At 43.9% G+C, this 18,069-nt stretch overlaps 1 protein-coding gene across 1 annotated transcript in view; it reads right to left on the bottom strand.

The window, feature by feature from the left end:
• Positions 1-437: 437 nt before the first annotated feature.
• The window catches only part of USP43 (ubiquitin specific peptidase 43), a 77,733-nt gene continuing 60,101 nt past the window's right edge, over positions 438-18,069 (bottom strand). Inside the window, exon 15 of the mRNA XM_004376200.2 lies at positions 438-1,668. Coding sequence (XP_004376257.1) covers positions 578-1,668 — 1,091 coding nt within the window. The 3' untranslated portion in view covers positions 438-577. The remainder of the gene's footprint in view (positions 1,669-18,069) is intronic.

Here is an 18,069-nt window from a genome sequence, read left to right on the forward strand (position 1 = left end):
TCCCTCCCATGTCTCTCTCCTAGAACTTTGTCTTAAAATTCCTATTCTTTTTTTTTTACCTCTTTAATGCTTTATCCCAGAGAAGCATTAAAAAAAAAAAAAAGGTTTTAAGCCCAACTAATGTTTTTTAAAAAAAAAATTTTTTTAAGGAGTTGCCAATGACAATATTTGATATGATAACAAAAATAATAAAGATTTTTATTAAAAGGCTCCACCAGAGAGTTATGCTTAAAGGCTTACCCACATCCAAATCACTCTTTAGGACAGGTTATTCAGGTCCTGGAATTATTTAAACAAAAGATCAGGTCTTGCCCTGAAACGATAATGCTGACCCAACGGCACCCTCTAGTGGCCTGGCAGTATAAAAGCACTCAACAATAGAGGAAGATATTTGGACATTGGGTATTTGGAAATTAGGTGTTGGAAGTCTAGCGTGGAGAACGAAAAAAAAAATTTTTTTACAAGACAACTGACTTAACAAAAGCCCACTCTTAACACAGGCTACCTACTGGTGCGCCCACCTAGGTGCAAAACTGCAAGAATGCCAGCCAGTCTCACACAATACTGGAATGCGCCTTCAAAAACTGGATTCAGGCAAAGTCTTCTTCCGGCCTAAGGAAAGAGTGTGGTATTTCACCCTCTGCAAGGTGCTGTAGGAAGTCTGTTCCCCTGGAACGCTCCTTTGGGATGTGCTAAAAGTGCTGCCCCTCGTGGGCCTGCTGGCTTTGCGAGGGAGGTGGAGAGAGCTGGGCGCGGAGCAGACGTCCCTCTCCAGGTAGCTGGCCGGGTCCCTGGCCAGGCTCTCTCTAATCCCCAGCGAAGGGGACGGGCCTCGAGTCTGCGCATCAGAAGCTGTGCTCAGCCTGCCACGCACCAGACTGCCTGAGGACGCCTGGGGGGAAACCTCTGCCCTGTGGCTCTTCCTCTTGTTCTCCTTTTTCCAAAACACAGACCTCAGGAGGGTGAGTGTCCCCTGCTGGAATCTGTCTGTCTCCGAGTTCCTTTCCTCCACACTGGCCCTTACCTTGGCTACCATATTCTGGCTATTGTCCTTACTATTTCTAGATAACTCCGCAGCGTTGGGCATCTCCTTGGGGGAGGATGCACTGCTACTACTTCCCAGATGGCCGCTCGCCTTACAGTTCTCGCTCCTCTGGCCCTCGGGTCGGGATGGTTTCTCACTCTCAGCTGAGGGCGTCACAGGGAGGGGCAGGTCAAACTTTTTGGGAAGCCTGATATCCGGACTTATGTTTTCCTGTAGTTTCCTTGTGGCGCTTAGACCATCTGAGTTTCCAGGGACCGGACAGTGGTTGGGGTGGGCCGAAGGGCGGGGCACCCCGGCCAATGCGCCCCGACTGGCTCGCCCACTGTCTTCATCTTGCGCGGAAAGGGCGGAGTTTGAGCGCGGCGTGGCTGACCTCTCTTCCCCATCTGCGGCGCCTGTCAGCAGGGGCACAATGGACCGGCTTGTGGGTCGAGGTCTCCGTCTGGACTCCAAGTACTCCACCAACTCCACGGATGCACCAGATGGTTTCTCCTTGGGTCCAAACGACCACCGGAGGGGTATAGTCTTGAAGGCTCCCTGCTTGGCTCGGGAAGGGGTGGGAACCTTCATGCTGATGCTTCTGCCTCGGATGCTCCGCGCCAATGGCCTGGTCTCCAACCCTGCTGAAAGAGACGCCAAGAGCGTTAGTGCCCAGAGAATACTCCAGCCACAGGAAGGGTAAGTGCAGCACTGCCGTTCATCTGACAAATATTTATAGAGCGCCTCTAATATATCAGGCACTAAGTGGCACAGTGGTTAAGTGATACGGCTACTAACCAAAAGGTTGGCAGTTCAAACTCACCTGCCGCTCCTGCGAAACCCTATGGGCAGTTCTACTCTGTCCTGTTGGTCGCTAAGAGTCGGGATCAACTCAATGGCAATGGTTTTTGTTTTGTTTTGTTTTGTTTATTCTGGGCATGGGGTCCCTGGGTGGCTGTGATGGGCTGCTAACCTAAAGGTTGGCAGTTCAAACCCACCCAGTGGCACCTTGGAAGAAAGGCCTCGTGATCGTCCTCCATAAAGATTATAGCCAAGAAAACCCTATAGAGCAGTTCTACTTTGTGACACATGGGGTCAATGTGAGTGGGAATCAACTCAACGATAACAGGTTTGTTTTTTGTTTCTTTATTTTGGTATTCTAGGCATGAGCTACTGGTGGTTCTGTGGTAGAATTCTCGTGGTTTGATTCCCAGCCAATGCACTTCATGCACAGCCACCACCCATCTGTCAGTGGAGGCTTGCATGTTGCTATGATGTTAAACAGGTTTTAGCAGAGCTTCCAAACTAAGATGAACTAGGAGGAAAGGCCTGGCAGTCTACTTCCAAAAATCAGCCAATGAAAACCCTATGGATCACAAAGGTCCCATCTGCAACTAATCATAGGGATGGTGCAGGATCGGGCAGTATTTCACTCCATTGTTCATGGGGTCACTGTGAGTCAAGGGCCAACTTGACAGCAGCTAACAGCAATGCTGTATATTGGGGATATAGCAGTGAGCAAGACCATATGGTTCCTGCCCTCATGGAGCTTCAGTGTTTTCACCCACTGTTCTATAGAAGTCCATTTACATCAATTTGAAACCACTGGGCAAGCTGGAAGGTACTTACAGCCCAGAGTATCTCAGATTCCTGATAAAGTCCAGTCTCAGCGGCGTCTCACTCCAAGATTTAACCTCATTTTCATCCATCTTTAAATTATTTCCATGAAACAGACTGCTCAGCAAAAGTCCCTCCCTGCTTTTCAGGTCAAATGAGGTGATAGCGACTTTCATACCCAAGGATCTCAGCTGTCCTATCCTGGGCTAAAAATGGAACTGTGTGTTTAATTTTATCAGAGTTGCCACATATGCCTTCCTCTTTATCTGCTTTGAAATAGCTGTATATACCTGGAAATTTTTGATACATACTGTTAGTTACAAATAGGGTCTGGGGAAAAAAATAACATAATCCCACTTGTAAAAATAATTATATACACATGCATACGTGTGTATGTATGTGGATTACACATATGAAAACATATAAACAAATATGAAGAAATAAATACTAAAACAACAAGGTGTGCAGGGGGCCACGGGGTGCTATTAGGACTTACCTTCTTCTTAATTCTTTCCTATATCAGCAACCTAAAGCAAACATACTCATAACCAAAGTGCATGCTGAATTTTAAGAAACACTCAGTCATTAGTCATTGTGCCATTAAAATGCCTTGATTTACAGGATGCCTACAATTACTAAGAAACCCTCAGCTGAAACATGCAATCCACATGGTACAAGGGAAGTCACGTGTATTGAGAGAAGCTTCTAGGTCAACAGCACAAGCCTTTCACCCACAGCTGTCCACTGCCAATATGCTGGGTCACCGAGGAATATGGGACAACTCCAAAGATGAGCGAGGGCCACTGCCACAAAAAAAGGAGTTGGGATAGTTTATTTTATGTGTCAGCTTGGCTAGGCTTTAGTTCCCAGTTGTTTGGCCAAATACTAGTCCAGTTGCTGTCATGGAGTAGCTACACGTGACTAGATCAGTTGGCCTTGAGTGAGCAGATTACCTTCCATAATGTAACTGAATGTTGTTGTTGTTTTGTTCTTAGCTGCCCTCCAGTCAGTCCCCGACACACAGTGACCCCAGGCACAAAGGAAAAAACGCTGCCCAGTCCTGTGCAGCGTTTGGTTGTGGATCCATAGAGTTTTCACTGGCTGATTTTGGGAGGGGATTGCCAGTCCTTTCTTCCTAGTCTGTCTTAGGAAGCTCTGCCAAAACCTTTTCAGCATCAAGGCAACATGCAAGCCTTCACTGATAGCTGAGTGGTGGCTATGCATGAGGTGTATGGGCTGGAATGGCACCCAGGTCTCCTGCATGGAAAGTGAGAATTCTACCCTAGAACCAGGAATACCTCATGTGATATAATGTAATTACATCTAATATAATGGAATGTATTTACCCACCATAATATAATCTTATGTGATGTAATCAATCAATCAGTTGAGATCATATCAGTGTCGGGTAGATCCTAAGCCTTATCAATTCTGAGTTATCAAAACACCAGAACAGACACAGAGACAGACACACACACACACAGGGGAAAGACAGATGCCACGAGAGGATCATCTACAAGCCAAGGAATGCCAAGGAACCAAGGAGTGCCCAAGGCTACCGAGAGGGAAGGCATCCATACAGCAAAGACTCTGATTTGGACTTTCCGCCACCAGAGCTGTGACAAAATAAACTTCTGTTCTTTAAATCCACCCCCTGGTATCTGTGTTCGGCAGCACTAGGAAAGTGAGATAGCGGTGCTCTAAGGAGAAAGACCCCAGCTTTCCCGATGCACAGAGGAGAGCTTGGAGAGAACACGGGAGCGCGGACGGGGGTCCCAGAGAGCACCGCGGGGGAAGCGCTGTCCACGTGAGCCAAGCGTCCCGGGAAGAACAGACTGAAGGGCAAGTACAGCCCATTAGCCACAGGAGGAGTTTGACAGCACATCAGAGGTGCCTTGTGCATTTTGCCTTTCAGGGTTTTCACAGATACTTTTTGGTATTTTTTTCTCTTCCCTTTTTTTTGGGTTACCAGCAATAGACGCAATTGCACTCAAAATGCTTGTAATTTCCGTTTGGATTGACCGTGTTGCTCCGCCATTAAATTCCCATACCTCACAAAAAGAAGTGCTGGTGTCTGGGACGTGCGTGAGATTTGTTCTCTCCCACAGCCCCGGGAAGAACAGAAAGGGAGGCTTTGTGTTAGGAGGACAAAGCTGTGACTTTTAGCCTTTCCAAATGAGAGCACGTCGTCTGCAGCCCTGGCAGGTGGTTAGATGACTTGGCAGCCGACCTAAATAGCTGCCCTGCCTTTCTTCCTGGTATGAAAGGCCCTGCGGCTGCAGCTGACATCAGCACTTGAGCTACATTTCACAGGCATCGCAGATGCTGGAGGAACTCGTTTCTCTTCTTTCTCAAGACAGCGCTGAAAAGCCCCTCTCCCTCTCCGCACTTTCTTTCTTTCATTGTATTTATTGGACTATAATACGATCTGAGAAAGAGTCTTGGATAAGCTGAGAAATCAACGGCCTAAGGAGAGAAGGAAATGGGAACCCAGCCACCCCAGTGCAGACCTTTGAAACCAGTTCCAGCAGCTGTCGAGTCAGCTCTGACTCATGGCAACCCTATGTGTGTCAGAGTAGAACTGTGCTCCATAGGGTTTTCTTGGCTGTAATCTTTACGGCAGTAGAACGCCAGGCGTTTCCTGTGGCACCATCGAGTGGATTTGAATTACCAACCTTTTCGGTTAACAGCCGGGTGCAAATAGTTTGTGCTCTCTAAGGCCCTTAAGGCAGAGCCTTCTGCCGTATCTACCAAATAGCACCCTTCTTTCCAGATGCTGTCCCCTTGGGAAATGGACCTCTGGGATGTTGGGAACTAGAGGTAGGTGTACTGTTTAGGCGCCCCCACCCCAACTCTCCCACCCCCACTCCAAGGAGTCTGTGGCCTTGCTCATGCCCTTGAGCCAGAAGGGCCCAGAGCCTGTGAACCATTCACATTAAGAATGTGGACAGCCAAGTTCTTCCTGAAGGTTATGTAAGCCCCAGAGTACCCGGGATGAGCTTCTCAGGTCCTGCAAAAGCCCTCCTTGCACAGCTGGTACCTCTGCACCTGGTGGGCACGGCCCCCACCCACAGCCCCACCCACCCAGGCACTCTGGAACCAGTGGATACTGTCCTGGAAAATGCCACACTTGTTCCTGTCCATGTAGCCACCTTGATTCCTATATGACTTTCTATCTTTGGCTAAAGAAATCAGGCATCTCCGCCTCTGAGACTGAGACAGTGGGACGAGGCTGTGAAATAAAAAGGAGGTGGTGCGGTGGTTAAGAGCTCAGGCTGCTAACCAAAGGGTTGGCAGTTCGAATTCACCAGCCGCTCCTTGGAAACCCTATAGGGCAGTTCTACTCTGTCCTATAGGGTCGCTAAGAGCTGGAATCGACTCGATGGCAATGGGTTTGGTTGGTTTCAGTCATACCCCTGGCCATCGGGAGCTGAGACCACTGTGTCTTCCTTTACTCCCAAGAATCACAGCCACTCAGGACAGCGTGGAACACAGCTCCACTGAGCAGAAAAATAACAACACATGGGTGGGGGCGGGGTGTGTGTGTTCTGCAGCCAGAGAATAAAAACAAACAGAACAAACCAATGGGTCAAGGAAGAAATCAGAAAATATTTAGTTGAATGAGAAAGAAACACGACCCATCAAAACTTCTGGGACACACTCAGCGAAAGCAGTGCTCAGAGAGAAACTGATCGCTGTAAACACCTGCATTAAAGAACAATCAAAACAAACTACAGGTGAAACAGAACCACTGGAGAGAACAGACAACGTAAACACTCCTAAGGACATTCAAGTGTAGAACAACCAAATAGCCTGAAAATGACTTCCAGGTTTTTAAAATTGAGAAAATGAACTGCAGGCTTGGTCACTAGTGAGACTCAAATGAACGACCTGGAAGATAAAGTGAAAGGAACATCTCAGACCACAGAATAAAAGGACAAGGAGATACACAACCCAACAGAGAAAGGAGAAGGGAGGGTACTTAGAGATCCACAAGACCCAACAGACAAATGAGAGGGAGTTAGGAAGTAGGAGAGACAATAAAACCAGTTGCCACTGCCTTGTGACTCATGGCAACCCCAGGCGTGTCAGAGTACAACTGTGCTCCATAGGGTTTTCAATGGCTGGTTTTTTGGAAGCAGATCACCAGGCCTTTCTTCCGAGGTACCTCTGGGTGGACTCAAACTACCAGTCTCTATGTTAGCAGCCAAATATGTTAAGTATTTGCTCCATGCAGGGACTCTGGAGAGATGATAATTAAAAAATAAATGAAAATTTCCTCTGCAAAAAAGGCCTGAGTTTATAGAAGAAAGGCCTCCGGAAGCTCTAGGCAGGGTTGATGAACAAAAACACATCCCTGGGCATATTCTATAGAATTCCTTAACTCCGAGGTCAAAAAGAGAATCTCTAAAGCTTCCAGGCAAAAAGAACAAGTGACTCACGTGGAAAGCTTCTTACCTGCAACCCCGGGGGCCTGGTAGACTGTGGGAAAGTCTCTACAGATGCCTGAGAGAAAAGGATGTCCCACAGAGTCCTACAGGCAGCCAAGCTGCCATTTACTCGCAGGTGAAAGAAAATATTTGTGGCTGTGCAAGGATTTAGAGAGCATATCACCCACATACCTGAGAAAGAACTCTGACCAAATAGGAATGAATCAGAACCAAGCCCTCCAACAGGGGATGACAAAGAGGAGAACAGCAGCAATGAGCTATAGCCCAGCATCCTGCAGGGACAAGGACAGACGGACAGAGTGTGGAACGTCAGGCTGAGTCAGTGCGCTCTGACGGGGTACCGCAAAGGGCGTTTGAATCACAGCCTGGAACCGAGAGTGGTAATCCATCTCGGCAAAAGCTAGGAGTTGGGCGTGGTGGGTTCTAAAACAACCAGAGGGAAGAGGTGAAAGGCAGGGAAAGAGTGATGACGTGGAAGTATTGTCTAGGTCTCATCTTACAAGAGAAGGAGAAGAGCTGGTGGTGAAATACGGAGCCTCGGGGGAAATAACCAGTTGCCATCATGTTGACTGACTCACGAAAACCTATGAGTGTCAGAGTAGAACTATGCTCCATAGGCTCTTCAGTGGATGATTTTTCAGAAACAGATTGCCAGGCTTTTCTTCTGAGGTGCCTCTGGGTGGACTCGAACCACCAGCCTTTCCATTAGCAGCCAAGCGCGTTAACTGTTGGCACCACCCAAGAACTCCGCAGGGGAAATAGGTGGCCTCTTACCTCCATATAATAGTAGAAAAATGTGTTGGAGCATAAATATTGGGAAAGAGAAAGTAAAAACAGTGGAATTTCCAAATTAACAAGGGGGAAGAAAAAAGAAAAAAGAACAACATGATCAAACCAGGAAAAATAAGAAATAAAAATTTTCTAATGAAATCAAGTTTTGCAGTTGTTATATTAGATATGAATAGACGGCATTCTCCCATTACTAGACAGACACTGAATTTTTTACTTATTTCAAAAAAAAAAAAAAAAACCCAGCAGTATGCTGTTTACCAGAAATCATTTAAAACTAACTCAAAAAGGCAGGCTCATAAAGCAATAGGGAGATGGATAAAGACCTACCAGGCAAATGCAGACCAAAAAAAGGAAGAGGTGGAATTATTAACATGAACAAAATCTAACTTTAGGTTAAAAATATTAAACAGGACAAAGAATAACATTATAATGATAAAAGACACAACTTAGGAAGAGCTAATAGTCATAAACTTGTGAATACCTACTTACAAAGCAGCTTACAATATAACCCAAAAAGTATTAAAATTCAGGGATTACTTGATAAAAATACAGTGAAAGATGAAGATTTTAATATACCTCCTAAATTTAGGCAGACCTAGATAAGACTGATTTAAAAGCATAGGAGAATTGAATAAAACAATCAACTAAATTTAATAGCTGCGATATAAAACTCACATCCCCTCAATAGAGAATATACCTTATTTTACACGGCCATAGGACATTTACAAAATAATAAGCATTAACTTGATCACAAGACAGCTTAAAATCAATAAAGGAATAATTTCGTAAGCCGCATTCTTGAATCATAAGCCACAAAATTAGAAATAAAGAATAAAAAGGTGACCAAAAAAATCTTAAATAATTGAAACTAAGAAATATACGCCCAGATAGCTTTTAGGTCAAAGAGGAAATCGAAATTGAAATGCTGTACTCTCTGGAAAGCTCTGAAAAAGAGAAAACCATCCTCTGAGGCATAATAGAAACCAAAGACGAAATTTTTATAATCAGAGGCCGCTATACTGAGAAGCTAATGAAGCTTAAGTCTCGGGGCCCTGTATTTACAGGGGCCTCTCAGAAGGCATCCATGAGCATGTTTTTATAAAAATTACACAATAAGGTATTTTTATTTTTTGGGGAGTCTCCCTCCCCCACCACTTCCAAGTCTATAAGCTATAGCCACGGAGTCCCTGAGCGGTGCACACAGTTAACGCCCTCGGTTGCTAATGGAAAGGTTGGAGGTTCAAGTGCACCCAGAGGCGCCTCGGAAGAAGGATCTGAGGATCTACATCAGAAAAATCAGCCACTGAAACCCCCACGGAGCGCAGTTCCTCTTTGACACACAGGGGGTCTCCAAGAGTCAGAGTCAACTTGACGGCAACCGGTTTACTAAATAAAACCCACAAAACTTGGACTCACCCATTTTACTTTAAGATGTCTTCATTGTTACTATGTCCTGTTGTAACCAGAGCTACCAGGAAGATGATGTTCTCAGGCCAGAGGCGTAGTGAGGGGGACTAGAAGGGGGCATTTGCCCCCAGGGACAAGTCCAAGGGGGCACCAGACGAGGCTGGCTGGCAAACCCCACCACCTGCCAGCATCGTTGAGGAGGGAAGGGGGCTTGTTACCCTCGCTACCTCTGTCTCAGGCTTAGCAGTGTTTCTCTAAAGAGGGTTGCTGACTTTTGGTAGGGACAATTCTTTACTGAGTGGGACCATCCCTGGGCATTCCAAAAAAAAAAACCAAACCTACTGCCATCAAGTCGATTCCCACTAATAGCGACACTTTAGGACAGAGCAGAATCGCCCTATAGGGTTTCCAAGGCTGTAAACCTTTATGGAAGCAGACTGCCACATCTTCTCCCATGGAGTGGCTGGTCGGTTTGAACTGCCGACCTTTTGGTTAGCAGCCAAGCACTTTAAACACCATGCCACCAGGGCTCCTCTGGGCATTGCAGGACACTAAATACCAGTATACAACCAGAATGCTCCTTAGAAGCAAGGATGGCAAGACTTCAGCTCGCTTACTTTGAACACATCATCAGGAAAGACCAATCGCTAGAAAAGGACATCATATTTGGTAAAGTAGAAGGTCAGCAAAAATGAGGGAAACCCTCAAAAGATGTGGATTGACACAACAGCCATATAATGAACTTAAACATACAAATGATTGTGAAAATAGTGCAGGACTGGGTGACATTTAATTCTATTATACATAAAGTCACTAGAGTCAGAGCCGGCTTGATGACAACTAACTCTCTTCCCCTAACCCCCCATAACTGTGACAGCCAAAAACACCTCCCACATATTTCCAAACCCATGGAGGTGAGGGCAAGAGGTAGTACCAACTGTTATTGAAAACCAATATTCTAGATTTTGATCTTGTCCAGGTTTAGTAATAACAAGAAAACAAGGCTGGATTTTTCAACCATCTCATAGCCTCTCAAACAGGTTTCAAAATCTATCAAGAGGGAAATCTCCCTTGAGAAGCCAGGCTATTGCAGTGTCGGAATGGAAGAAACTCTAAGTTGGAATTTAAGAGTCTCGGAGGCAGGACTGGCAACCAGAAGGAACTGAGGTCAATGTTCAGCTTTGCCACACTGGTGGTTCAGTGGTAGAATCCTCGCCTCCCACCGGGAGGCCCAGGTTTGATTCCCAGCCGATGCACCTCATGTGCAGCCACTACCCCATCTGTCAGCAGAGAATGCCGTATTGCTGTGACGCTGAACAGCTTTCAGCAGAGCTTCCAGACTAAGAAGGAGGAAGAACAAAGGCTTGGTGATCTACCTCCAAAAATCAGCCAGTGTAAACCCTATGCATCACAACTGTCTGGTCACAACCAATCATGGGGATGATGCAGGACCAGGCATTTTGTTCCATTGTGCATGGGGTCACCATGAGTTGGGGCCAACTTGACAGAAGCTAACAACAACGTTTCCAGTAGGTGAGCTTAAGGTTGGTGACTTCTGAGTTCCATTTTCTCCTTTGTAAAAGTGACTATAATTTCACCTCTCCCTGGGTTTTGAAGGACTAAGATAAAGTAAGCGAAATGCCTGTAAGAATCTGGTGGAAAGTTATTCCCCAACAAACATTGCTTCCCACGCTGCCCCTCTTTATCGCAAGCAGCAGAGATGGGGAGTTTTCATGTGGCTGTGCCTGACCCCTGTCTGAGTACCTTGTGAAAAACTGGGCCATCCTTTGAAGTTGCCTCCTCAAGGGGGTGTCAAGCACATCCCTCCCTGGGAGTCTTGAGAAATGGCCTGAGGCACTGCCCCATCAGACTGAGCTGAAATGGATTTACTACGAGCTTGTCATTAGCAATGATGATGGGAATGAACAAGCTTGGGAATGTCTTTTTTGTTTTACATAAAAGAAAAAAAAAGTTGCTGTTGTGTCAATTCTGACTCATGGCGATCCCATGTGTGTCAGAGTAGAACTGTGTTCCAGAGGGTTTTCAATGGCTGATTTTTCAGAAGTAGATCACCAGGTCTTTTTTCAAGGTGCCTCTGGGTGGGTTCTAATTTCCAACCTATGGGTTAGTAGCTCAGTGCTTACCCATGTGTGCCACCAAGGGGTTCCATTGTTTTACATATGCTACCCTAAATGTGCAGTTATGAAAATATGAGGGGAAAAAGCAATGCCCAGACAAGGGGAGTCAGACCACAATGCATTAAAGAGTGTGTCTGCAAAGAAGTGTATTCTAAGGAAATCAGACACAAATCCAAGATGCACACATAGAGATACATTTTGTCTAACAGTGAAATATTGTGAGGCACAGTGCCAAACACTGAGGAATAAAGTAACCAAAATGTGATGGATAAACCATTATAAACCAGAAGGTTGAATTAAATAATCTAAAACTATAGCTTTAACATTCTACATTTGCAGGATGATGAATCGCTTTTATGTGGCTTTTCTCGCCATGGTCTTGTAACTCCCACCAAATGACTGGGTGGGACTATGCAAATGAGGTGCTTGTGGCCCACCAAGGGGATTGAATAGGTTCCTAATAATGCAAATAAGGTGCATGGCACCCTTGTGGGGGTAGGCTCATGCAAATAAGGTGTATAGAACCCTAATGAGGGTCAGTTTTACCATCCCCCTAAGCTTAAAATGAGCCATCCCAGAGGCAGAAAGGAGGGACCTCACTACCATCAAGAAGAGATGAGAGCAGAGCACATCCTTCGGACCTGGGGTCCCTGCGCTGAGAACCACCTAGACCTAGGAGATAGAAAAAGAGAGGTGCTATAACATAGAAAATGGCAAGAGATGGTGGCACAGCAGTAGCAAAAGCGATAGCAGCTCGAGATGGCAGGAACCAGGAAACCAGCACGAGACAGCTGCAGTGGGGCTCACCAACCCATGGAACGAGAGAGCTGAGTACCTTTGGGCCAAGGTTTACTGGTGGAGTGGGGTGCCCCTGAGCACTTATTGGTGGAGCTAAAGAGCTTTGTAACACTTGCTAAGCAGGGAAGAGGCTGGCCCAAGGGGCCAAGGGCCAGAGAGAGGCCTGCCTCCGGGCACAGCTGAGAACAGGATTTCCTGATCAAAGAACTGTATCCTGAATCATTTCTAATCCTGAATTGTAATCTGTTACTTCCCTAAATAAACCCCATCATCCTGAGTATTGTCTGTGAGTTCTGTGTGGCCACTGCAATGAATTATCAAACCCATCAGGGAAGTAGAGAGTACTGTGGGAGGGACCACTGGTGTCAGAATTCGTTAAAAAAAAAAAAAAAAAAGGTTGAAGGGTAGAAGTATATTTGACTTCTGCCTCATAATAATCAGCCTTGGGCTGTTGATCTTGATTCTCTTTCCCCCTTGTGAAGTTAGAGGAGGTCTGATGCCTCCACCACACCATTCTTACAATCGTATTTATTCACTAACAAATATGTAATAAGAATCTGGTAGATGCCGGAACTGTGTTGAGTGCTTTGATACAATGGCAATATAAAGTAATAAAAAAATAAGCAGCTGATGCAATTCCACTCCTAGTTATACATTCAACAGAAATGCAGACATAAATACAATGAAAGACATGAACAATTAAGTTCATAGCCCTAATTTTCGATAATGTCAAACTGGAAATAACCCCAATATCAAACCGCAATAGAATAAACAAACAAAATGTGAAATGTTCTTACAATGTGGAAAATTTTGATGAGGGAAATGGTGCAATCCACCAACATGGAGGTGCCACGGAAGGAGGAGCCACAGAAGGCAGACACTGCACAGAGAGAGCTGGTAGGGTATGCTCCACAGCAAGGATTTTTGGAGAACCCATAAATAACTCAAGAATCCATAATAATTCAAGATGTTTCCCCTGCTGGTCATGTCAAACTTTTCCAGGTCAGACTACCCAGGGTGACCTCTGCGGTAGATTCCAGCCCATCCATGAACCCGAGAAAGGAAGGAGGTGGCCATGCAGATAATCATCTCTATGGATGCCGAAAAAGCATTTGATAAATTCTAACACCTTTCTTGATGAAAATCCTAAAGAAGATTGGAAGAGAAGGGAAATTCTTCAATATGATTCAAGGCATATATGAAAAGTCAACAGCCAACATTATACTTAATGGAGAAAGACTGAGAGCTTTCCCCTTGAAATCAGGAACAAGACAAGAGTACCTGCTCTCTATTCAATATTGTATGAGAAGTGCTAGCCAGAGCAATAAGACAGAAAAAGAAATAAAAGGTTTCAAAATTGGAAAAGAAGAAGTAAAGTTATCTCTATTCACAGACGATATAATCCTATATATAGAAAATCCCAAAAAGTCCACAAGAAAACTGCTAGAGCTAATACAGGAATATAGCAAAGTTGCAGGGTATTAGGTCAACAAACAAAAATCAGTTGGATTTCTATACACCAGCAATGAGAAATCTGAAAGGGAAATTAGAGAAACAATTCCATTTACAATAGCTTCTAAAATAATAAAATACCTAGGAATAAATCTAAGCAAGGGCATGAAGGACTTACACAATGAAAACTATAAAACACTGCTGAAAGAGTTTAAAGAAGATTTAAATAAACTGAAAGAAGTTCCATGTTCATGGATTGGAAGACTTAGTATTGTTAAGATGTCAGTACTACCCAAAGCAATCTAAAGATTCAATGCAATCCAGATCAAAATTCCAACAGCCTTCTTTACAGAAATAGAAAAACCAATCCTCAACTTTATATAGAATGGCAAGAGGCTGTGCATAGCTAAAACAACGTTGAAAGAGAAGAACAAAGTAGGAGGACTCCCACTTCCCAATTTTAAAACATACTACACAGCTACAGCAATCAAAACAGCTTGGTACTTGTATAACAATAGACACTCAGACCAACAGAATGGAATTGAGAGTCCAGAAATAACCCAACACATCCACGGTCAACTGATTTTTGATAAGGGTGCTAAAACCATTCATTGAAGGAAAAAAGAGTCTCTTCAATAAATGGTGCTGGGAAAACTGGATTTCCACATGCAGAAGAATGAAACAGGATCCATGTCTCACACCATATACAAAAACAAATTCAAAATGGATTAAGGACCTAAATACGCAAACTAAAACCGTAAAATTCTTAGAAGAACAAGCAGGGGCAACGCTGTCAGGCCTAGCTTTCAACAACAGGTTATCTAACATAATAACAAAAGCACAAACAGCAAAAGACAAAATAAATAAATGGGACCTCATAAAAAGTAAAAATGTTTGTTCATCAAAAGACTTTACCCAAAAAGTGAAAAGACGAACTACTGACTAGGAGAATACTTTCAGAAACCATATCTCCAAAAAATACATAAAACTTTGACAACTTAACAACAAAAAGACAACCCAATCAAAAAATGGGCAAAGGACTTCAACAGACATTTCACCAAAGAGAACATTCAAATGGCCACCAAACACATGAAAAAATGCTCAGTGTCACTACCCATCAGACAGTGCAATTCAAAACCACAATGAGATACCATTTCACTCCTACTAGGATGGCTAAGATTAAAAACAACAAACAAATGTTGGCAAGCATATGGGGAAATTGAAACACTTATCCACTGCTGGTGGGAATGTAAAATGATACAGCTGTTATGGAAAATAGTGTGGCAGTTCCATAAAAAACTAAAAATAGAGCTACTATATGACCCAGAAATTCTACTCCTATGTGTATATCCGAAAGACTTGAAAGCAGAGAATCAAACAGAGACTTGTACACCAATGTTCTTTGCAGCACTATTCACAATAGCCAAAATGTAGAAACAACCGAAATGCCCATTAACAGATGAATGAACAAACAAAATGTGGTACATACTTACAATGGAATACCACTCAGCCAGTAGGAGAAATGAAGTCTTGATACAGGCTACAGTAGGGATGGAGCTTGAAGACATTATGCTGAACTGAAATAAGCCAATCACAAAAGGACTAATATTGTATGACCTCACTAACAGAAAAAGACAAGAAAGGCAAATGTATAGAGACCAAAGTTTATTAGTGGTTACCAGGGGCGGAAGAGAGGGGGAAAAGGGGGGTTAATGGTGATGGAAAAATCGCAGTGATTAACAGTAGGGTTGCACAGCCAATTATTGTAATTGCTGTGAAGAAGCTGTACACCTGTAAAAAGTTGAATTGACAAAAGTTGTGTGATAGATATATTTATAACAAGGTCCAAAAAAAGGAGTAGCTGCTGAGGCTGCTTATGTACAACCAAATACTTCATGGGATTTGGTTCCTGGGTTTGGAGGTTTAGGGTTATGGTTTCATGGGACATTCTAGTTAATTGGCCTAATAATGTGCTTAGTGCTTCTGTTCTACCTCCTAGTTTGTTGCATAGTGCCTGGGGTCTTAAAAGCTCGCAAGCAGCCATCCAAGGCACAACAACTGGTCTCTCTCTATTCACCTGGATCAATAGAGGAGAAGGAGAGTTAGGAATAGGAGGAGGATATGCAATGTGTGGCTAATTGCCTCCATGAACAACTGCCTCCTTTGCCATGAGACCAGAAGAACTGGATGGTGCCTGGCTACCATTAATGAACATTTTGATCAAAGATTCCATAGAAGAATCCTGATCAAAAGGCAGAAAATGCAAAACAGAATTTAAAATTCTCATGGACTCCAGACTTTCTGGAGCCATGGAGGGTAGATGAACCCCTGAAACTACTGGTCTGAGATAATCTTTAAACCTTAAACCAAAAATATCCCCTGAAATCATCTTAAAGCAGAACAACAGTTTAGCTTAACTAGTAAAAAAGGTCTGCCTTGAGCATTATGCTCTTTTAGGAACTATGGCACATATATGGCACAGTGGTTAAGAGCTTGGCTCCTAACCATAAGGTCAGCAGATCAAATCCATCAGTCACTTCTTGGAAACCCTATGGGGCAGTTCTACTCTGTCCTATAAGGTCGCTATGAGTTGCAATCAACTCAATGGCAATGGGTTTGGTTTGGGTTTTGCATATGGGATCAAAGTACCAAAATTGAAAGATTAGATAGGAACCTTAGGGGGCAGTGAGTTTATGTAAATGCAGGGGAACAACTCAGAAAAGGAGGGTGAGAATGGTTGTACAACTCAAAGAATGTAATCAGAGTCACTGAATTGTACATGTAGAAACTGTTGACTTGGTATATGTTTTGCTGTGTATATTCTCAACAACAAGATAAAGAAAACTTGGAAGAAAAAAAAAAAGAAGTGGGTTCCCCCGACCCTTTGCTCTTTCTTTTACAAATCTCTGGTTTTGTTTTCTTTTTTACTGACAATAGTGAACAGTCAAAAGACAGCAGTCTGACTTTCTCTCATATATATAATATACAGTGCAGACAATTGTATGTCTCTGAGTTATCTCTTTGACAAATGGCATAAAATGAAAGAATTACTGCTACGGACAAAATATATATGTCTCACAGATACAATGTCAAGCAAAAGAAGCTAAACAAAAAGAATGCATTTAGTATGATTCCCTTTATATAAAGTTCCAAAACAGGCAAAACTAATCTATAGTGTTAGAAGTCAGAGTAATGCCTACCTCTGGGAAAAAGGGAAATAATAGTGATTGGGGCAAGAGCAGATTTCTGGAACTTTCTCTATCTTAACCAGGGTGATAGTTACATGGGTACATTTACTTTATGATAATTCATCAGATGTACACTTGTGATTAGTACACTTACTGTATATACACTATACTTCAATAAAAAAGTTTATTTAAAAAACTAATACAGGAGCTAACAGGAATCAAGAAAATTTAAAGAGTAATTAGAATGTGCTACAATCTTCTGATCGAAGGAGCACAGAGGCTAAAGACACACACACCACGCACATCTTCAACGCATACACACCAGACCACACACACACCCCACACAATACAAACACACACACCCCCACATACACCACACACCCTATACCCCCACTCACATCACACACACCACACACTATACACATAGACACCACACACATTACACATACGTACATCCCACAAGCCCCATAACCCCACACACATCATATACAGCACACACAAACACCACACGCTACACACATATGCATATCATACATAACCACCACACAAACACACCATATACGCTACAGACATATACACACACCACACACATACACACCCCATAAACCCCATATACACACACCCCACACACCCCATCCCCCCACACAGACCATACTCAGACACACACACCACACCCAGCACACACCACACACATGCATACACCACACACATGCACACACCCCGCATACACACACCTCACACGCACCACACACACACCACACATACACACACACACCCCCCACATACACACACACCATTCTTACTCAGGGACTCTGTTTCTGTGGTTATCCCCTTAGTCTCCTGCATTTTCATCTATCTCTCCCTCTAGACTGGATCATCTGAACACTAATGTGCCCCATCATTTCCTATTTAGCAAAGAAAAACAATCAAAAACTGCTGTCAGCCCGCACTCCTCTGTAGCTACCACCTTTTAATCACCATATTTGGTGGCATTTATACCCACAGTCACTTCCTCAACCCCAGTCTCTTCTCCATCTACTGCAGCTGGGCTTCTAATCCCTCCCATACACTACAGATGAGCTTGGCCAGCAATGGGGACCTTTCCCCTGGTCAGCTCCATGGTCACCTTCCCGTCCTCATCTAACTCAGTCCCTAGGTGGTATTTCACAGTTGACCACATCTGGAACCATGCTCTTCTTGCA

This window comes from Trichechus manatus, unplaced genomic scaffold, assembly GCF_000243295.1.
Source record: "Trichechus manatus latirostris isolate Lorelei unplaced genomic scaffold, TriManLat1.0 scaffold00040, whole genome shotgun sequence".
In the NCBI taxonomy this organism is placed as follows: domain Eukaryota; kingdom Metazoa; phylum Chordata; class Mammalia; order Sirenia; family Trichechidae; genus Trichechus; species Trichechus manatus.